The 23,516-nt window shown below is 37.5% G+C and overlaps 1 protein-coding gene across 1 annotated transcript; it reads left to right on the top strand.

Annotated features, from left to right (window-relative positions):
- LOC103959558 (putative wall-associated receptor kinase-like 16) lies at positions 1-2,788 on the top strand. The gene is given in 4 exon segments (XM_048580285.1): positions 1-989; positions 1,071-1,235; positions 1,419-1,856; positions 1,859-2,788. Coding segments are annotated over 4 exon segments (2,316 nt in total). The 5' UTR covers positions 1-46; the 3' UTR covers positions 2,629-2,788.
- Positions 2,789-23,516: the final 20,728 nt, after the last annotated feature.

Genomic DNA, 23,516 nt, shown 5'->3' with positions numbered 1-23,516 from the left:
AGGACGAAAACATCTCATTTTTTTCAACAACAAAAACTTAGAAGCCATGACCATGAGCAAACAAAAAGTGCTTCTGCAACCTATCATCCTCCTAATAGTAACAGAGGTACTATTAGCAGCAGCCACTTCAGCCCAAAGACAATATTTAACCTCTCCACCTCTTCATTCTCCTCCTCCTCCTCCCGGTCAAGAAGAAGTGAAGCCGGGTTGTCAATACATGTGTGGGAATGTTAAAATCCCATATCCATTTGGTACAAAAGAGGACTGTTACTTAAATGAGGATTTCCTCATTACTTGTAATAGCACACATTATGACCCCCCAAAACCATTTCTTAGAAAGAGTAATATGATTGTCACAAACATATCCGTGGATGGGAAGCTTTACATTACCCTAGACACAGCCACACAATGTTACGAAAAATCAGGCCAGCTGAGGGCCGGCTTCACCAACTCTCTTGCTCTTTCCAAATTCTTCATATCAAACACCGACAACGTGTTTGTCGCAGTTGGTTGTGACACCTATGCGTACATTATGGGATACGAAAATGGAAAATACGGGTACACTGGTGGGTGCACTACAATGTGTGACAGCATTGACTACGTTGTCGATGGTTCTTGCACTGGTATCGGCTGTTGTAAAACACCCATTGCTCAAGGAATGACTTCTTTCGATGTAAGTGCATGGAGTTATAATAAACATACGAATGTGTCCTCCTTTAATCTTTGCAGCTTTGCCTTCGTTGTCCAAGAGGGCAAGTTCAACTTCAACCGAACTATGTTGTGGTCGGATTATTTGATAAATGCAACACTTCCGGTGGTACTCGATTGGTCCGTTGGAAATGAGACATGCACCAACGTTGAGAAGAAACAAGTGATGAATTACACTTGCCAGGGCAACACCACGTGTAATGATTTCGAGAATGGATACGGGTATCGCTGCAAGTGCAAGGACGGTTACCATGGGAATCCATACCTAAATGACTGCTACGGTATTTCCATTTCACTTTATTAGTACTACTAATTAAAATAATATGCTTAATTTCTGAGCATGGTTTATGTTGTTTTTGCAGACATTGATGAATGTAAGGATCCAGACCTCAATACATGCAAGCAAAAATGTATAAATACAGAGGGAAACCATACTTGTTCTTGCCACAAGGGGTACCATGGTGATGGTAGAAAAGACGGAGAAGGTTGCACCCGTGATCCGAACTTTGTTATCCCAATTCTCGTTGGTAAGCATACACATATACACTAACAAGTGATTCAATGCTTTTCTACATGCTTTTAAAGAATCCAAACTTCGTCAGAGATGTGATAAAAAAAGATGGTCGGTACATATGGTCTAGATAGCAATACATACTCATTTCATTTGGTTATAACTACCAGGGTTTACAATCAATTTGTTGGATATGTAGGAATCGGCGTAGGCGTCGTATCCCTGTTAATGTGCATCTCTTGGTTGTATTTGGGATACAAAAGATGGAAGCTCATGAAGCTAAAGGAGAAATTCTTCAAGCGAAATGGAGGGATCATGCTACAACAGCAACTTTCAGAACGGCAAGGATCCTCTCATGAAACGGCAAAAATCTTCACAACAGGAGAACTTGAGAAGGCCACCAAAAATTATCATGAGACTAGAATCATTGGCAAGGGAGGGTTCGGTACAGTCTACAAAGGAATTTTAGCAGACGGCCGAGTAGTTGCAATCAAGAAGGCCAAAATGGTAGATCAAAGCCAGACAGAGCAATTCATAAATGAAGTGGTCGTACTGTCCCAAATCAACCACAGGAATGTGGTCAAGCTTTTAGGTTGTTGTTTGGAAACCGAAGTCCCCCTACTAGTTTATGAATTTGTCGCCATGGAACCCTGTCCGAATACATCCATAACACAACCAAATCATCCAAATTCAACGCGCCTTGGGAAATTCGTCTACGGATAGCTACAGAAACTGCTGGCGTGCTGTCATACTTGCACTCTGCAGCTTCTGTTCCTATAATTCACCGAGATATCAAGTCTACAAATATACTCTTAGATGAGAATCTCACAGCCAAGGTGTCTGACTTTGGAGCCTCAAGATTGGTTCCATTGGACGAAGCTCAGTTATCTACAATGGTGCAAGGAACTCTCGGGTATTTAGACCCGGAATACTTGCAGACAAGCCAGTTGACCGAGAAAAGCGATGTCTATAGTTTCGGAGTTGTCCTCGTCGAGCTACTAACAAGAAAGAAGGCACTTTCGTTTGACAAGCCGGAGGAAGAGAGAAATTTGGCAAAGTATTTTGTTTCAGCACTGAAAGACGACCGCTTGCTGCAAGTTCTTGATGATTGTATTGTGACTGAGGCAAACATTGAGCAGCTTAAGGAAGTTTCTACCGTTGCGGAGAGGTGCTTGAGAGTAAAAGGAGAAGAAAGACCAACAATGAAGGAAGTTGCAATGGAACTGGAGGGGCTGAGAAGGATGGTAAGGCATCTATGGGTTAATGAGAATTCCAATTTAGAAGAAACTGAATGCTTGCTTGGAGGAATATCAATGGAAACTATTAGTTATGAAGGAGGTGGTGATTCAAGTTCGGGGTTTCATAGTATAAGGAACCACGTTGTATTACCAGTTCGTGATGGGAGATGATTGTGCCAGTGAACAAGTCTGTTTTATTGTGCTGCTTTTGCCTAATGTGCCATGGAATACTTATGTCTTATCATTTAATTTCTTTAATTACCTTGTTTAGTTAATTTGGAGTAAATGTAATTTTGTAGTGAATGGAAAAAAATTTGCTCCTAATGATTGTATCCCATGGAGTTCTTTTTTTCCCCTTCTCAAACTACATTCATTGTTTCGTAATGCACACTTTTTTGTTTGAACAAACGATATTTATATACACTAGGGGGTGGCTTTAGTTTAATAATGGGCTAACAATAATGTGTTTCAAATACGCTTTTGTCGATAATCGAATCTAAAATCTCTTACTTATAAGTAAAGAAGAATACTACTAGACTGTAGTACTAAATGACAATGCACACTGAACTTATAAACGAATGATCAAAATCAAAATTTTATGTAACAGCAGGATTACTCTTAAACGAGCACCAAGTATTAACTAACTAAAAGTCAAGCTTATTTAGCTATAAATTAATAAAAAAATTATATATTTCTGTTTTGGACTTATTTTTTTATTAATTAGATGTAGATCAATAAAGAATACTAAAGATCAACTATATTATTCTTCACAAACTTACGCATGGCGTACCTCTTTCTTGGTATCACATCGATCCGAGTCTTGTCGCCCCACCCTCACGGTTCAATCCTCATCTTTTGGGTTGCAATTTGTTTTGCTTTTAAGAAACTTCGGCCGTATGAGAGAAAGTTTATAGTATTCAATGTTTGCATATTCTCTCTTTGTCTTTCGTCCGCGATTCCAAGGTTATACTATTCAACGTTGGCATATATTCCAATGTGTAATTTACCCCGCCTCTCTTCTGCCTGTCCACTCTTGCAGTTCTTATACTATTCAATGTTGTCATATTCTGTAATTCCTAATTTCTTGTACGAATTTTATTCTCCCATATGTGTTCGTGGGGTTTTTCTTATTGACTATCTGGACAAATTAGTAAGAGAAGCTTTCATGGGAATAACAGATGGACTGTGATGGGTCTGCAAAGTACTGCTGGAATTAAAGCTTTGATGTGAACAAAAAGTGCCTAATTTGATTATAATAAAATAGAAACTGCAACGCTATGCTAATAATTCTTGATTATTATTTCGTGATACTTAATGACTTACAAATAAGATAATCAAGCTGCTCAATCAATTCACAAGTCTTCTATCCATCAATAAACGGACCAAATTTCTCATTTCAAGTTTGAACATCTGGACAACGAACTAAAATTTGAAGAAGCCTCAATTGAGGGTGTGATGAGCATACGAAAAATGCTTCTAATGCTAATTAAGAGTCAAGTGTTTATGCATGGACTAGGATTAGTGATTTTTTCTTATCCAAAGAAACCTCAACGGTACGAAGGGAACTGTAATTTATGATTTAATAAGTCGATACTTTTAAATTTTGACTGGATAAAGAGACAAACTAAGCAGATCTAACTGGATTAGAGGAGTATGAAGAAAAATGCAAGGAAAAACTTTAAAACTAATTTTCTAAGTAAAACATAAAATAAATTTCTCATCACTTGTAACGACACAAATTATCACTCTCAAAACCTTTTCTTACACAAACTAATACTAAGGCTACAAACATATCCGTGGATGGGAAGCTGTATATTACCCAATACATTGCTTGTAGGTGCTATAACAAATCGGTTGCGATCATAGATAACATTAAAAAAGAGTCTTCCCTCAGTATGCCTAAAATGTTCACCATATCATACATTGACAACAAGTTCGTGAGCGTTGATTGTGACAAAAAGGATTCATAATCGGTATATTAATTCAAGGGCTCAAATAAAAAAGGTCCTCATATGTCTCAAAATGAAGACCTTAGGAGAGCAGTTCTCGTTAATCTTATCAGTATTTGTTTGATATCTGACGAGCACATTTGGATAAAATGCTTAAACTAATGATCATACTTTTCTTTTATTGTTTTAACATTTAAAAAATATTAAATGATTTTATTTTTTTTGTTTTTAATAATATGTTAATAATTTTTTAATAAAAAGTAGGCCCCACCTCATGCCATGTTAGCATTTAATAGAGGAACTGACAGTGACATTGCAACAAATTTCAAAGATAAGGAATGACATTGAAACTTTTTAAAGACGAGGTATGAAACTGTTAATGACCCAATAGTTGAGGTAGTTTTTTGTAATTTACCCTTAAGATTTGCAATTAATTTTGTGAGAGGAAGTGAAGAGGCAGGAGGGAGAGGTGAAGTGCAGAGGCAGGAGGCGAAGAAGATGAAGTGAAGAGGGAGATGATTTGCAATAAAAAAAGTTGGTCTATTCTTCTGATTAAAATAAAGGCTGAGAGAATTTGCAAACCTGAAACATAATTAGGTTTTTGAAAATTAAATAACTACAATATAATATTTTATAACATAATATTAGTTGTTTTTTGTTTTTTAACGTAAAAGTAAATTAAAAATGATAAAAAAAATAATTCGGGTTCTAAAAGTATTTTAGTCCATAGTTTAGTCCCGCACTACACCAAACACTTGACTATTCTTATCCTGCTTAGTCCAAGCCAAGCCAAGCCAATCCAGCTTAGTCCCTGAAGTTAGTCCAGTTCGAGATAGTTTGGTGCGACAAACGCACCCTAAAAGAATTAGGACTCAAAGCTGATGAACAAGACTTTTCCATATCTAATTCTCACACTATAACCGGATCCAATGTTATGTTTATACTCATATTCTAACAACACCAGGATTACTCTTAAACGAGCACCAGGAAGTAACTGACTAAAATTTAAGGTTATTAGCTATAAATTAATAAAAAAAATTACTAATTAGCCATATATTTCTGTTTTGGACTTAATGTTTATGAATTAGACGTAGATCAATAAGGAGTGCTAAGATCAACTATATCCTTGTTCACAAACTTATGCATGGCGTACCGCTTTCTTGATATCACATCGATCCGAGTCTACTCTCCCCACCCTCACGGTTCAGTCCTCATCTCTTGGGTTGCAGATTTTTTTTCATTTTAAGAAACTTCGGAGGTAAGAGAGAAAGTTTATATTATTCAATGTTGGCATATTCCCTCTTTTGTCTTTCATCCATGGTTCCTGAAGTTTTACAAATCAATGTTGGCATATATTCCGGATCAGGATCCTCTTCTGAGCTAAGGATGAGGATTTCATCTAACGGTTATAATTATTATAACTCTAAACGGACTTTCCTGTTTATAGCCGTTGGATAAAAATCCAATGACCCATACGTCTTGATCAGGAGGATCCTCATCCTTAGTTCAGGAGAGGATCCTGATCCATATATTCCAACGTGTAATTTTCCCCCCATTCTCTTCTGCCTGTCCACTCTTGCAGTTCTTATGCTATGTTGTCATATTCTGTACTTGTTCTACGAATTTTATTCACCCATATGGGTTTGTGGGGTTTTTCTTATTGACTATCTGGACACGTTAGTAAGAGAAGCTTTCATGGAATAACAGATGGAGTGAGATGGGTCTGCAAGCACTGTTGGAATTATTGATGTGAAAAAAAAAAAAGTTGACTAATTTGATTATAATAAAATAGAAACTGCAATGCTATGCTCATAATTCTTGATCATTAATTTCGTGATAACTAATGACTGACCAATACGATAATCAAGCTGCTCAATCAATTCACAAGTCTTTTATCCATCAATAAACGGACCAAATATCTCATTTCAAGTTTGAACATTTGGACAACGAATTAAAATTTGAAAAAGAAGCCTCAATTGAGAGTGTGATGAACATACAAAAAATGCTTCTGACACTTATTAAGAGTTGAGTGTTTATACATGAATTGGGATTTAGTGATTGTTTTTTTATTTGAGGAAACCTCGACGGTATGAAGGAAACTGTGATTTATAATTTAACAAGTCTATACTTTTAAATTGATTGGACAAAGGGACGAAATAAGCAGGCCTTTGGATTAGAGGAGTAGGAAGAAAAATGCAAGAAAAAACTTTAAAACTAATTTCCAAATAAAACATAAACTAAATCCCTCATCACTTGTAACAACACAGATTATCACCCTCAGAAACCATTTCTTACACAAACTAATATTAAGGTTACAAACATATCCGTGGACGGGAAGCTGTATATCACCCAATATATTGCTTGTAAGTGCTATAACAAATCGGTTGCGATCATAGATAACATTAAAAACAAGTCTTCCCTCGCTATGTCTAAAATGTTCACCATATCATACATTGACAACAAGTTCGTGGGCTTTGGTTGTGACAACAAAGGACTCATCATCGGTAGATTAATTTAAGGGTTTCAATAAAAGAGGTCTTCACAGGTCTCAAAATGAGGATCTTAGAAGAATAGTTCTTACTAATCTTATAAGTATGTGACGAGCATATTTGGAAAAACTGATTTTAAAGAAAATGTGGAGGTTGGATATTTTTTCATAAAAATACAAATATCAAGGGTAAATTACACTTTACCACCTTAGGTTTGAGTTACACTTTACCACCTCAGATTTGAGGTCTATTACAACCTCATACAACATCTTAAAAAAAATTCACTTTCATAGTTCACGTACTATTTTATTTTAATATAATACCTCCGTTACATTTTTCATCCATTGGTCCGTTAAGAGCTAACGTGGCAGTAATGGATCACATTACACGTTAGTCCACTCCCTCCAAAATTTGGACATGTAGATATCCATCTGCCACTTCATGCCAACTTAGCAAAAAGTGCCACGTGGCCAAAATTTTAAATTTCCTACTGAAATTTGAATTAAAAATTTCTCGCCCAATTTTTTATTTTTAAAAATTCCTATTTCTTTATGGGTTTTGGCAGCTCAATTATGAACAATTGCATCAGATGCAATCCAAAATGCAGAAATGCATATTCCCACATAATTGAACTTGGTAATCAATGAATAGGCAAAAATGCATTCCAATATCCAAATAGGCAACTAAATTAGCAATATATTTCACAAGAGTTCAACTGAAAATAACAAGCATGTTCCATATATTGGCAACCAAAGCTAACATTGTAGACATCGAAATTTCGGTGAAACAAATGTTCACCAACGCATTAAAGTTTTGACGTGTCAGGGTATACATGGCAGACGCCACGTGTCATACAAATCGTACACATGGCGTATGACTCAACAAAATAGGAAGAAATACCCTTGGAGGATTAAACAAGTTTTTCTTCTCATTTTGGACAATGACAAGGCAAGCACACTTCAATCCATTACGGATCAAAACAAGTTTTTCTCATTTGGGCAATGGCAAAGTTAGACCACTTCAAGTTTAAAATGGTATTAAGTGGGAAATTAGGCCATAACTTAGACCACTTCAATTTCAATATTGTATTATGTGGGAAATTAGGCCATATGTTAGACCACTTCAATTTCAATATTGCATTAAGTGGGAAAATTAGGTAATGGTGCTTGGGTGGGAAAAATAGGCTTCTTCATCAAAGTATGTCATTCTTCATCACGGAGTCCCCAACCGTAAGAGGACCCTTAGGGGATAAGAAAGATGGATGCTATATATTGTCTTGAGAAAACATGTCAGCATCTTCCCCAACGTTCAGATCAAGACGACGGTCAGATGGGCAAGCCATTTGCAGAAATGATGAAGGAAGAAAAAGTCGGGCAAATTGAATTCTTAGAAATGCTAAAGGAGGGAAAATCTTACAGGCAACAACTCTCTGAGCATGCTTTTAGGAACACAATTGATGCCTCTATAAAAAGAAAAGGCAACAGGGCCACTGGTTCAGAAATCGAAGAGGCATTGTTCTCCGAATTTCAAAAGCCGGATTTTCTGGGATAAAGCTTGTCAACACCTTGCACACGCAACCTCAGCTTTGCAGAAATCATAGGCAACTTTGTCATGACAAAGTTGAAAACACGCGAATCTTACTGTTTCAATTACCCAATGATTGCCGACAAGAGTAAAAGAATAGTGCCACTACTAGCTGTTGGGAAATTCCTATATATGTCGACCTTCGTCCTCTAAAGCAAGGCAAACATGCAAAAATAAACCTTCCTCACCTTTGTGAGTGCACTCCCGGCAAAGCTTTTCAAAATTCTCAGTCTTCTTCATCCCCGAGAATACCTCTACAAACAAGTCACACCTGAGCCAAAGTATCTCATATCATCAGGGTCGAAAGTAAGAGTATCCCATATCATGCTTTCTCCCTGTCATTTTCTTTGTCCTTGTTATTCCCTGCAGGACAAGGAGAAAGAGAGCAATCAGCCGGCACTTGGAATCAAACTTCCGATTTGGAACGGACTGCTTGAAACCTCTTCCCTAATTGCTTACTTAGCCTTGCTCTCGAGTACTAATCTTCAACTGTTGATGTACTTCCAAAGAAGATACCATATCTGCCTGGAGAACAGATAAGGCGAGTGAAAATGATATATCGAAGCATGTGGAGATAATCGCAACAAAAACACGTGCCTATTCATCTGCTACTTCTTAAAATCCAAAAGTATCTCATATCATCAGGGTCGAATGTACTCTATATTTGATGGACTTTTTTTTACCCTCAAATTCTTGAGTCGGCTCGCTAAGACGTGGTGAACCACACGTGCTGATTCATCCCCGACGAGACCGAATACCATTTGCCACGTGGACCTGCTCATGGTCCTATTCCATTCAAGAACAAGCCTCGACAGCCCTTGAAGAAATCATAAGTTCGATTTAAGACCAAATGTCCACCATTTTTTAATCAAGTTCAGCTCATATAAAAGGAGTAAATTCAGACATTTGGTGGAAGTCTGGTAGAAGAAACCGCCCAGCCTAGTTCAAGATTAAACATGCAAAAAAGCTACTTCTTCAAAAGCAAAAGTATCTCATATCATCAGGGTCAAAAGTAAAGATATCAAATGGCATGCATTTTCCCTGTCTTTTCCTTTGCCCTTGCTCTTACCTACAAGACAAGGAGAAAGAAAGCAGTTAGTCGGAACTTGAATTCAAACTTCCGATCTAGAACTGATTGCCTAGAACCTTTGCCTAGTTACTTACCTAGCATTGCTCTCGAGTGCTCGTCTTCAACTGTTGATAGATCTCGAGTTTCCTCAGCGAATACTTCAGAACAGTTGATATGATATGGGCTCTTTACACTGAAGCTACCAAGTATAGATGAGTCGCTAAGAAGTAATGCTCTGAAGAACCATTTGAAGGCAAAAGGTTGTGTACCACTGCTGCCATGCAAAAGAAACAAGCAGAGAAGAATGCAGCATGGTGAGCTGTAACATATCACTATAGCATGACACCCTTCCTTGCAGAACCATATAATCCAGATGGAAGAGTTAAGTCAAATCCAAGCTCGGTATTATTGCTCTAATCGAAGAGCTCAAGAAGCTTCAACAATATTTCGCTGGCACTGTCGTCGAAGAGCAAAGCCTCGCCGTGCAACACCATCAAATCACCACCACCGCTAGGGAACTCTCTTCTTCCTTGCTTGGATCTCCAACCCAGTTCAAGAATAAGCTTGTGGAAAGTCAACAATTGGAGGAAACCAGAAAATCCTCCAACCCAGTTCAAGATCAAAGTTGTGAAAAGTCAACAAGCATAACAAAATACGTGTCGATTCATCCACTACCAAAGCCAAAGATCATTTACCACATGAAGCTACTTGTGGTCCAATTTCATTCATGATCAAGCCTCAACGGCCCTTGAAGAAAACTCCAGCCAAATTCAAGATTAAGCCTCGATGGCCCTTGAAGAAATTTCCCAACCCTTTCAAGATCAAGTCTCGACGGCCCACGAATTGACATCTACATTGAGGAACTTCAAAACACATATTCTACACGTGACAAGCACATGTATACGATGTGCCTTGAAATGGGGGCATTTGTAGACATCGAAATTTCGGTGAAACAAATGTTCACCAACGCATTAAAGTTTTGACGTGTCAGGGCATACATGGCATACATCACGTGTCGTACAAATTGTACACATGGCGTGTAACTCAACAAAATAGGAAGAAATACCCTTGGAGGATTAAACAACTTTTTCTTCTCATTTTGGGCAAAGACAAGGCAAGCACACTTCAATCCATTACGGATCAAAACAAGTTTTTCTCATTTGGGCAATGACAAAGTTCGACCACTTTAAGTTTAAAATGGTATTAAGTGGGAAATTAGGCCATAAATTAGACCAGTTCAATTTCAATATTGCATTAAGTGGGAAATTAGGCCATATGTTAGACCACTTTAATTTCAATGTTGCATTAAGTGGGAAAAGGTAATGGTGCTTGGGTGGGAAAATTTTGTGGTGGTGATTCATTCTCAAAGCCTATAAATAGGCTTCTCCATCAAGGTATCAAGCATCAAGGAATTCACAAATACATTTCTTTACTCCCAACTTGGAAGCGAATTCCCCAAATCCTTGAAGCTTTGAAACTCCAAAGCTCTCAAGCATCCAAAGTCCCAAGAATTCCGAATGATCGAGAAAGCTCTATTCGTTCTTCACTAAATCCTTGAGGCCCACCTTCAAGATCAAACCCCAAAGGCCCTTGAAGAAACTTCTATTAAACTTCAAGATCAAGCCCTAAAGGCCCTTGAAGAAACTTCCATCAACCTTTAAGATCAAGCCCAACGACCCTTGAAGAAACTTCTATCAAACTTCAAGATCAAGCCCTAAAGGCCCTTGAAGAAACTTCCATCAACCTTTAAGATCAAGCCCAACGGCCCTTGAAGAAACTTCCATCAAACTTCAAGATCAAGCCCCGACGGCCCTTGATGAAGCTCCAATCCCTCATTCAAGATCAAGCCCCAAAGACCCTTGAAGAAATCCACGCAACTGTTCAACCTTCAAGATCAAGCCCCAAAAGCCCTTGAAGAAACTTCCAAGCGTTCATCCAAGATCAAGCCTCGACAACCCTTGGATTAACAAAATTTCCACCAATCAACACCTTACGGGGATCCAATCAGAAGACCAAATTACAAAGAGATTGCAACCCTACAAATTCATTAACACAAAACATTTGTTTGTACACGTGTTCTTGTCTCGTTAGTTGTCAGGAATTTCCGTGTTCACAAACATCTAGGGGTTCAACTGGAAATAGCAATTTCCAACCCTAACAAGCTAGCATTCCCAAAAGGATATCCATCCACTAGAAAAACAACAGTTCCTAATAAGCTACAAATCCAATTGGGAGCAAAATAACAGTTCCTAGCTAGTAAAAAAACAGTTCCTAAATGCTGCCAACATTCACAAAAAATTCCATATAGTCTTCTGGCTTCTTCCTCTTGTAATTAACGGTTCGGTTTTTTCTTAAAACCGAAACCGAACTGAAATTTCGGTTCAGTTCAATTTTTTTTCGGTTTTTCTCGGTTCGGTTTTTTTTCGGTTCGGTTTTTTTCGGTTCGGTTTCGGTTTTTTCGGTTTTTTTTTTTTTTTTTTTCCTCCAAAATTGAAAAAAAAATGGAAATATGGATGCTGAACAGCTGCCTGACCAATGTCTTGCACAAGCTTTACTTCCCCAACCTGGATTACAGAAATCCAATAGTATCCATCTTTCAAAACCTTTTTGATTTAGGGACGGGAGGGGGGAGAATATCACACTTAATAATCATAACAAATGATAGGCCATACACAAAAACCAGGGTGCCAAATCACTACAAAGTATAATAATAAAAATCAGAAGAAAAAAAAAATGAGAGTTTTAACAATATATTAAAAAGAAAATAAAAAGAGCTGAAAGCTGAAAAGTGAAAGCTAAGCCTACACTAAACCAAGTATATTGTATAAAAACAAGCCAAACCTCTTGAAGGAGGCAAAGAGCAGCTGGCAGCCATGCCCAAGGGATACGAAGGGAGGATTTAGGTGGGATATTTTCCTTTTTACTACCAGCATATTCTGGTTCAAAAATAAGCTTCTCTCTCACGTTCATTAGAAGGTCCTGTAAAGGAACCGAAAAGACAACTAAGAAGAAGGCTTTTATTAGATGCTATAAGGAATAAAAATGAATTCTTAAGACCGGACAAGCAACACATTAACATTGTCAAGTCCCTAATCCCTACTCCCTACCTTGCGAGATTTAATAGCATCCATGGTGTAACCTTCATCAATTTTAGCACTCTTCAAATCAATTACTGCTTCAACAACCACATCTTTTTCAGCTTGTTCAGGAACACCAATAAGCTGCAAGTTGATTTGGGATTAAGCTAAATGCAGAGTGATAAGAAGTTTCAGAAAATATGGATATGCTAGCACAAGGAATGCATTTCTCAATCATCTTCACACAAGTAAACAAAGCAAAAATTTCATATAATATACGAACTCTGACAACTACTATTAGAATCACACAGCATTTTTAACTCTTCAAGCTCTCTCTCTTCTGCATAGAAAACTATAGATAAGGAACCAATATGGGAAATGGGAGGAAAAGAATGAACAAAATTAGAAGTGCAGCCAGACAAAACATCCATTTACAAAACGGGTAGAGAAGTGAAATAACAGGAACATACTGAATCTCAAAACTCCAAATAATGTCATCATTGGCAACATAATAATAGACATCCAATCTGTAAATCCAATGACACGATTGAAAAAAAAATAAAAAAAAGAAAATCAAAGCTCATTATTTTAGCTAACACCGTTCATTTGCCTATTAGACTGTACAATCACAAACATAACATCTGGTCTTTGTGATCATTTCGCAATTCTGCAATTACAAGCAAGACCACAAAGAAATAAGAAATACCAACATCAGAACCGCCATTACAAGCAATAAACAAAGCTCCCCAACCAACTTATAAGTGAAAAAACAATAATTTATTACGATTAATTAATTTAATATGCAATTTGTTCAAATACAACAGTAAAATATCCAATTTTTACCAGCAAGACGACGCCTTTCCGCTCGCACAGCTGGGATGTCAATGTCTTCGCGAGGAAAACCCTACACATTCGAAGAGGACGGAACACCAAAAACCCTAAATCCCCAAATATTGTTAATTTAAAAAAAAAAAGTAACTATATTAAAAATAAATAAATAAAAGATTGACCTCGGAGTCAAGGAGGTCGCCGGAGATTCCAGGGCCGCCGGGCTGAGTAAGAAGCTCGATGATAGCGTTCATCTCCGCCTCCAGGGCAGTCCTCTTCTCCATCAGGCCCATCGTCTCCCCTTTCAGATTCGTTCCCACCATTATTAGGTCATTGAAATGTTTGAACTACTTATCAGGGAGTCAGGGTTATGTGTTAAGGCTTAAGGGTTTTGTTAAAAACATTAAAAAATTAAAAATAACCTCACAAATCCTGGAGGCATGAGGGTTCGAACCCATGCCTCCAGCTCCCTAAAGTTTCATTGAAACCAACTTGGCAACAGGTTCTGTTTTGTTATGATTGTATGACTAAACAATTTATAAATATTCAAAAAAATTATATATATATATATATATCGGTTCGGTTCGGTTCGGTTCGGTTTTCGAGCCTCAAAAACCGAAACCGAACTGGTCAGATTCGGTTCGGTTCGGTTTGAAAATTTCGGTTCGGTTTTTTTGCGGTTCGGTTTTTTTCGGCCTCGGTCCGGTTCGGTTGTCGGTTTTTTTCGGTTTTCGGTTTTTTGAACCCACCCCTAATTGCATGAAATACCGGTGGGGTCATATCTCCGACATGAACATGTATGTTTAGTCAAGTCAACAACATATTTGTCACCTCTTCCAGCATCTACTTAGAATTTAGTCCCACCAGACCATTGAGCAATGCATCGACCATTGTCCATCTTTGCATCCTTCAGCTTCTTAATCTTGGGGCACAAATCTCCAGGTTGTCTCACCGTAATGTATCTCCTCATTTGAATCATTTTCAATAACATGGTATGAAGAATCTGAAGCATGGTTACACTTGGTTTGGACCTTGCCTTCACTATCACGACATTAAAACTTTTGCACAAGTTGTTCAGCAACATTTCACACTTGGTATGCGTTTAAAAATAAGACCTACTCCAGTGAATGGCAGGTCTCTTCATGAGCCAATCATATGTATCTTTGTTCAACAATCTAAGTTCTTCCATGGCTCTTCTAAAGTGTGGAATTGTAGTGGTCTTGGTAACAGCCCATAAAGCATCATTTAATGCCTTACCCTTAAATTGTTCTCTATAGTTTGTGTACAAATGCCGCACACAAAAAACATGTGGTGACAATCGAGAAGAACTGTCAAGAATGCAGAAATTAAACTTGTATGCTTGTGACTAATGAAGGTCCAACCATGCTGATTTATAATCCCAATATCCTCAGCCAAAATCTCCAAGAACCAAATCCAGGAATCTTTGTTCTTCATCTCAACAACTGCTTAAGCTATCACCCAAATTTCATCATTGGGATCTATCCCCACAGCAACCAACAATTGACCCCCATGTTGGGACTTCAAATGACAACCATCTAAACCAATCAAGGGTCTACAACCATGCTTGAAACCTTTCTTGCATGCACCCAAACACACATACATCATTTGAAACATTCTTTCATCCAACTTAATCTTCATAATGCTTTTGTCTTATTGATTTCTTCAACAAAATCCCACAATCTATGTATTGCTTAACATGTTTACCCTTAATAATCTTTATAACAACAGTCATTACCTTATAGGCTTTCATCTTCGAGCAACCGTGTTTCCATTCAACTTCAATAGTGTCCACAAAAGAATCAACATGCCATGTTGGATTAAGTTGGATCATTTCCAAGTACTGCTCAGTAAGCTAAGACTGTTTCATATTCCTATTCACCTATAATCTGCCACATGTGTGATGATCCAAAATCTTCTTGATATGCATGCTGTTTGAATTACACATCTTCCCACACTTGACAAACCACAAACAACCTTCTTTGCAAGTTGCATCAACCTTGAACTTCTCATTTCATGGAAAATGGACATCCCCATACACATTAATAATATAGTGCATAACTACTGCCTTTTTGAACTGTGCAGCATCCCTAATGACAAATATAGGTTCTTCATGTCAGTCTTCTCATTAAACTCATGATATTATTCATTGTTGCTTTAACCACCGTCTTCATCTTCATGCACACTGTAAAGGCCATCCGAATTGTAATCTGCCTCACTAACAACATTTACATCAATCTCTTCTTCAAATATTTCCCTTTGTTGTTGAGATCCCTCCCTGGTTGTGGGTTATTTTATTCCTCAATGCCAGCCAACACTGCATCTTCATGTGCCTCTACATTATCATCTACAAACTTCACAAACTCTAAGTGATCAACATCAGTGGGAAATTCTTATTTTATAAAGTCACTGTCATTCTCATCTTCTTCTTCAGCTCATTCATCACCCATCAGCCATTTCTTCACTATCCACCACTTCATCAACCACTTCTTCATCATCTAGCCTTTCATTAGACACTCCTTCATCAGACACCATTTCATCAGGCACTCCTTCACCCACTCCTTCATCAACCAAAAAATCACCAACTACTTCATCAGCAACCCCACTTAGTGGATCTTCATCACTAACCCTACTTAGTAGATCTTCAGCCGCTCCTTCAACAGCTTGAGTCACACATTAGGAAAACACATTACAATCACCACCAAGGCCATTGATTAGATATTATATTGCTAGCTTGGCCTTTCCTTTATTCACTTGCACTGGCCTTTCCTCTATTAACTTGCAGTGGTTATCCTCATCACTATCAATTTCTTCAATAACCACACTACTCTGAGCAATCGATTCAAATGACTTAATAAACTCTATCTCTTGATAGGCACATTTTTCAGGTGTTATCTTCTCAATATACACATCAATCATAGTGTGGTTTGGCACAAATTTGCACATGTTAATAACATCGGAATCTGTCATCAAATTCTTCAACCCATTTCAAATTTCCATCCATGAGATCCTATACTGGTAACTCATGAAGACATTTCCATATCCTAGTTCCTCAACCATATTGTCAACCTCGAGCAATGATATGAAATCTTTGTCACAGAAGTCAAAGAAATCCACTTTCCCTTCAACATAGAAGTTTTCACTGAGTTCTCCATTGTGATACAATTTGATTGTGAATAGTTCATTGTTCCCTGAAATTATAGCATAAAAAACCCTATTATAAATCGATGAAACCCAAATTTCTACATTAAAAAAAAATCATATTTTAAAGTGATGAAACCCAAAATTCAGGACCCAGGACCACAAAACAATTCACAAATAAAGGCACATCTAAAGGCATGCACAAAAGGCAAAGATAAAGGCATAAACAAAGCACTGCCAAACATACATAACCCATATGTTTTTTTCCAACATTATTAAACAAAGACAAAAGTCCTCCATTAACCGACAACACCAAACAATTTTTAGTTCTCCACCATTTTCGAGCAAAGCAATTTAAAAATAGGAAATATAGATCCAAAATTACAAAGTACAAACAATTTCAGGTCTCCACCATTTTCAAACACTCCAACCATTTTTTAACACTCCAAGTATTATCGAACAACACAAAATAAAGAAACCAAAAACACTAACTATATGTTGGGCATGGATCCAACGGATCCTCCCTTCTTTCCACAATCATTTTCAGCCTTCGAATCCTTCACTTCGAAGCACTAGATTATCGTTGCAATCGGGGGTTAGTTGTGGGTTGTGGGTTACAGTTCGCTAGTTATGGGTTGTTATGGGTAGTGGGTACGACAACGATAGGGAATCGATGGCTAGAGAGTGACGGAAATAAGGTTTCGCGATGGAAGTAGGGTTTCACTGGCGAGGCTAAGGTTTCTAGAATTTCAAGCTTCTCAATTTTGGGTTGGGAATGGTGTGCTCGATGGTAGTGGGGTTGTGTTAGTTACCAGGATAGGAATAGTGGGTTAGAGATTCAATAAATTTGTAAATTTTAAATTTGTCATGTTGTCAGTCCACATGGCTCCATGTGGACTATTAAATTCTACATATGCAAGTTTTGGTGGGAGACCTATGCCACGTGGTGGGGTCCACTACATCTACGTCAGCTTTTAACAGACCAATGGATGAAAAATGTAACGGAGGTATTATATTGAAATAAAATAGTACGTGAGGTATGAAAGTGAATTTTTTTTTAAGATGTTGTATGAGGTTGCAATAGACCTCAAACTTGAGATGGTGAAGTGTAATTTACCCAAATATAAAAAATATTTTCTTCCAAATCAAGTTTCAGGCTACTAATTCTGGAAATCAAATTTGGGTGTATATGGCGTGTACATTGAACACAATAACGAGTTGGTTAAAACATCTTAATATAATATGTTTTGGTTCATTCTATGTATGCTATATGGTAAATTTTCTCTTACCATAACACGGGCAATCATTTCTATACTAGTTTTGTTTCAGAATACAACGTATCCTTTTTACATAAAATTATTATTTTTTGAAGAAGAGATACGATATTCATTAGTAATGAGGGAATACGTACAATGCTAAGACTAAGGTGCATTTTAAGGGTCTCAATAAAAACCTTGCTGGGAATTTAACATGGGCCAAGAAAAAAAAAAGCGTCCCGCACTAGATTATAAATTAGAATTACTATCCTCAAATAGAGAATCTAAAATTAAATCTGGTGGTTCTTCAAATCACATCAAACAATTGGTTACAATCAAGCTATACCTTGCCAAGCGATGTGCAACATTGTTGGCCTCACGATTGCAAAACGAAACCTTCCCCTGAGGAATATTATTCATCAGCTAATTGGTATCATCAACGACATGGTCAAACTGATCCATGCTTGTTGATGAATCCCGTTGAAGCACTACAACCACCAGTAGATCATCCCTTCTAGTTCCACCTGCGCCTCGACCCACCACTGCGCAAAGACAGCAACCTCTTGAGTAACCATGCACTCTATCAGCGTTGGGGATTTGACTCCTCCAGCGTGCAGTGCCATTGCAGCCACAAAGGTGTCATTTGCATCTCAGACTACCACTCCAATACCACCCTGATCATGCCTCTCGTCTCATGCCCCACCAAAGTTGACCTTCATCCATCCCGATGTAGGTTTCCTCCACTTTTGGGGTGCACTTACCTTTTTGCAACTACGTTTCCCATGCCATTTCTTAAACTCATAAAGCCATGTTTGGGCTTTGCATTGAATATCTATTGAACTCATTGCCACACCCCTCCATAAATATGCATTTATGTCCGTCCATATGCTCCAAAGAAGAACCAACACCAAGTGAAAACTATCTTTTGTTAAAGAAGACGCCAACCTCGATAGCCATTCTCTCAGTCCTCCTTGTCGGTCACGGCCTGTTCTAAGTCCCAGCACACATGATTGTCTTCGATTCTCCGTCATTAAACAAACATTTTGCCTCCGTTAAGACCCTACGTTGCATCAAATTCACTTGTGTCCGTATGGCATTCCAACAACCTCCAAACGCCAATCTTAACTTTGCCAGGCACTTTGGCTCTCCAAAGAGTTTTCCATAAAAACTTACTATCAGCATTCAAGTGAGAACCAACAGGCACATCACCACACACTTCGCTACATGATCTCGCCACATGATAGGCACTTTTGGCCTTGAACTCTCCATCCTTTTATGCAATCCCCATCACCACACACTTCGCTACAAAAAATTATTATTAACATTTCAAAAATTTAATTGTGCACTCTAAACTTATATTTTACAATGTCAATGATAATTTTTTTATATATATATATACAAATGCACCCTAAATACAGTATAGCGTAGCCATGTTCTAAACGATTAATTTGTTAAGGCCTTCAACAATATGTCGGAAAAAGTAAGTGTAATATTATATATTGAACTCATATACGAATCACTTTTTTACAGTTGACTGAAAATTTTCAGCACAATACCAATATATTGAACTCATGAGTTAAATACATTAAACTTGTGAAATCCCGTCCCCAGAAATTCATTATTTAATTACGTATTTTGTATCTATTCAATTTTATGTAACTATATTTTTATTAGTATTAGAATTTTAATTATTTAGATACAAAGTTTGGTTTTCATAATTAGTAAAAAAAAAAAAAAAAAAAAAAAAGGAAACTGGATGCTACTAAATGGCAGCAGGTGAGAGAGTGGGGGAAAGCCCCATCTAATGGGAGCAGGAACCAATCATAAAAGAGGGGGACACAAGGAACCAATAGGGAGAAGGAGAAAAAAGGGGAAATGAGGGAGAGGGAAAGGAGGTGACTTGACCCGACGAAAACTACAGGTGTCCGTCGTCTTCTCCAGTCAATTTCAAGCAAGATAGGTGGAACAACTACTTGGAAACACTTATCCGACCTCCCCTCTCTCGTTTACATCCAAAAATCAAAGGAATTAGCCTCGGGTTCGTGGGAAAATGCACCCGTGGGTGCGATGGTGACACGGCAGAGATCTGCCGATTTTGAAGGTCTCGACTACCACCACCACCACCAAACCACTCCTCTAGAAGCTAGGAACAAACTCCAAGCATCCTTATTGATGCGAGAATTATACGCGCACAAATTAAACCCTCTTTTTGACAATTGTAGTATAAGTATAAGTAGGGATCGTTCTGGACCGGGGATTAGGAGGGATTGTTAATCACTTGGATTTTGACTCAAAAACGTAAAAACAATATAAAACACTAAACTAGACTCAAAGAATGTGAAACTAAACGTTAAAACATTAAGACAAACCAAAAGACTCAAAATTCTTTAAAAACACAAACTAAATTGATTTCTAACTAATTTGACAATAAAGTAAAGGGGGGATTGTGTTTGGACGAGATTAAATTAAATGGACAAATTGTAATTAAAGGCAAAACGTAAATATGAATGAGATGAAAATATGGATGATGGAATAGCCAAGGGGTTCTTCTCCACACATGTTACACTTGCATACAAGATTGATTCTCAGTTGGTCTTTCGATAAATTATGATTTCTCAACACCCCGGGTTAATTAGGTCCGCTTAAATTAACCGTCAAGTTTTCCTTAAGTTAATGAATTGGATGACATCATACGACAACCCAAAGCATTCTTCAAAAGTTCCTTACATGACATCATAATAAAGATACAATCAAAGATCATTACGTTCAATGAAAACTATAAGTGTTGACGAGGCATTCGTTACTATGATTGCATGAAACTTATGCCAAGAATTTATTTAACGCGATTGTTTATAAGCAACCTCCACTACTTGTGAATATAAGTTCATAACGATTAGGTGAAACTCACTTATATTCTAGCGTCATATTCATGCATGAAAATTAAGCGTGCATTCTCAATAAACATACATAAATAAGTTATCAATCAAACGGTTAAACAAATTGAATCCACAACTTATGAAATTCCAACGAAAGTTAATCAATTCATATTGCAAACATAAACATAGTTTCGAATCACCCCCTAGCTAAAGGGGGTTTAGTTCCTCATAACTTTGAAATCAAAGAAACACCTAAACATTCCAACAACTCAACTTGAATTGTATGAACGTTTAGGCACTCTTCTCTTCCGTACAAAACAAAGAGAATTGAATTTAAACATTGAAATCAAAGAAACACCTAAACATTCCAACAACTCAAACTTGAATTGTATGAACGTTTAGGCCCTCTTATCTTCCTCTTTATTGTAGCATAAGGTCTAGGGATAGTTGGTTGGGGGGATGGAAGTGTGGAATGGAGTGGGGAGTGATGGAAATGGAAGATGGTTTTTGGATTCTAATGGAGAGAAACTCACGGCTAGAGAGAAAGAATGGATGTGTTTGTGTATGAAATGAGATGTTTTGAATGAATGGGAATGCAAGGGTATTTATAGGAGGAGTGGAGGGAACATATGGATGTTTGTTTAAGCATTTGTGTGAAGGAATGATGAAGAATTGCATGTGGAATTAAAGAATGAGTGGTGGTGTAATGATGAAGTGAATGCATGTGGAATTAAAGAGGGAGAATGTGGTGAAATGATGAAGTAGGAAGGTGGAAATGCATGTGAGATGTTGGAAAGGAAATGGGAATATGAGTGCATGTGGGTGAATGATTTGTGGTGCAATGATGAAGAGTGAATAAAGAATGCATGTAGGGTTAGCTAGGAAAGTGGGAATGTGGTTGAATGATTAAAGGGACATGCATGTGGCTTGTTTGATTGCTTGGTGAGATGATGCATGCTTGTAGTTTAGGGTGTTGAATATGGATTTGCATGGCATTTGAATTGATTGTGGGCTTTGGAATTGGAAGGAAATGCATGGCAAAGGGCTTGGTTTAAGAGAGAATGGGCTAGGCCCTTTGTTTTATGTCCAAAGTGAATACAAGGCCTTCAAATTCGTCCAACATTTTGGCTCCAATCATATGCCATCCATTCCAAGCCCAATTTTGCTCCAAAATGCTCCAAAATGCATCCTTTTTCTTCCTTAAGCCCTTAGAACCTGAAAACACACAAAAGAAGCATAAAGGACTAAAATAACTAGAGAAACATAACGTAAATGCACGAGAACAAGCCATTTAAGTCGCATGAATATGCTCCTATCACTTATAGGCGGCAGAGCATCGGAGAAGTCGAATCAAAACACACCCATTTCTAGGGTTTTCGGTGGTCCAAGGGCGACTGCAGGTGTTTCTCAGCCGAATTGGACTTCAACCTAGGTACAAAAATTTCTCCCCTCATTGAGATCTACAAATTTGTAAATTTTGGTAATTTTTGGAATTAGTTGAATTTTCCGGCGAGTCGGGCAGCCAGCTGTCGTGTTCAGCGGCGGGTGGCAGTGGCTAGTGGAGCAAGACCCCACCTGATCTTCCTAGGCTAAATTTGATGCCCCGATTCCATATATGACGTCTGATTGACGAAATCCCATTGTGTGAACATAACACTATGTTTGGATGAGGGAAATAAACATGAAATTTTGGTAAAAGTCAGAATTTATAAATTGACAGTCACCAATTCTCTTGTTTGGATTCATAGACATAGAAATTTAGAATTTCCGCATGGAAAAAAAAACTTGGAATTTGGGACCTCCAAATCCCAAGTTCAAATTCCATGTAAATAGGTGTCATTTCTCAATTTCTATGATTGAGAGTTTAAAAATAACAAATTCTATATTCAATTCCATTGTTCTTTTAGGTTAACCAAATAAGAAAAATTACAAATTCTAGAAAATAAAATCTCGTTATTTCAATTTCCGTCATTTTTAAATTCCTTAGTAATCTTAAATTTCTTTACCCAAACATAGTGTAATTTTGATAGAGGTAACCACTTGATCATTATATGAATTGACGATCTGACCATTGGATCGACACCAAACATTAATATGTGATAGTACGTAATATTTGAGGACAATAGGAACTGACAGATCAGGAATCAGACGTACGGATCTTCCAGAATTGAATTTTTAAGTTTGTAAAAACTAAAAGTCAGCAGCCACTTAATCTTAGCAATTGGCGGAGATTCGACTGTTGAATCGTACCAAAAATTTATGATATTGTTCTAAGAAATTAATGAGACTCTTGGGAAGTTATGGATATGAGATCCAATGGGCAGATCTTCCAGATTGAGTTTGGTAGGATTGTCGACACTATGAGTGACCTTGTTGACCAAGGGTTGACTTTCGAATAAAATGTCCCGAATCGTTCGTAAATAATGAATTTAGCATGACATAAAGTCTTGTGGGCCTATCTTGGTTAGTGAGCTATTCCAGTTAATGTTTACCTCGGTTTACGTGATTGGAATGCTTTATTGTGATTGGAATGCCTTATTGTGATATGCATGTGTATATTTAAATTCTTGATAATATGAATGATGTGTATGCTTATATTTATGACAATATGAACCTAGAATCTTATTAGAAGTATTATGTAGAACTTTTATGCTTGTATGACGGGATAGTTAGTAGTCATGAAAAGTGAAAGTGCAGGAGCCTACATTGTAAATCATAGGGATTGAGGTAGGGGTAGAATGTGTGTTGAACTGATTGCACCAGATAGCAGTG

The sequence above is a fragment of a genome, unplaced genomic scaffold (assembly GCF_019419815.1).
Source record: "Pyrus x bretschneideri cultivar Hongxiangsu unplaced genomic scaffold, Pyrus_bretschneideri_v1 Contig15, whole genome shotgun sequence".
NCBI classification, from domain to species: Eukaryota; Viridiplantae; Streptophyta; class Magnoliopsida; order Rosales; family Rosaceae; genus Pyrus; species Pyrus x bretschneideri.
Note: the sequence above shows the minus strand (reverse complement) of the source record. Positions and strands in the feature narration are given on the sequence as shown.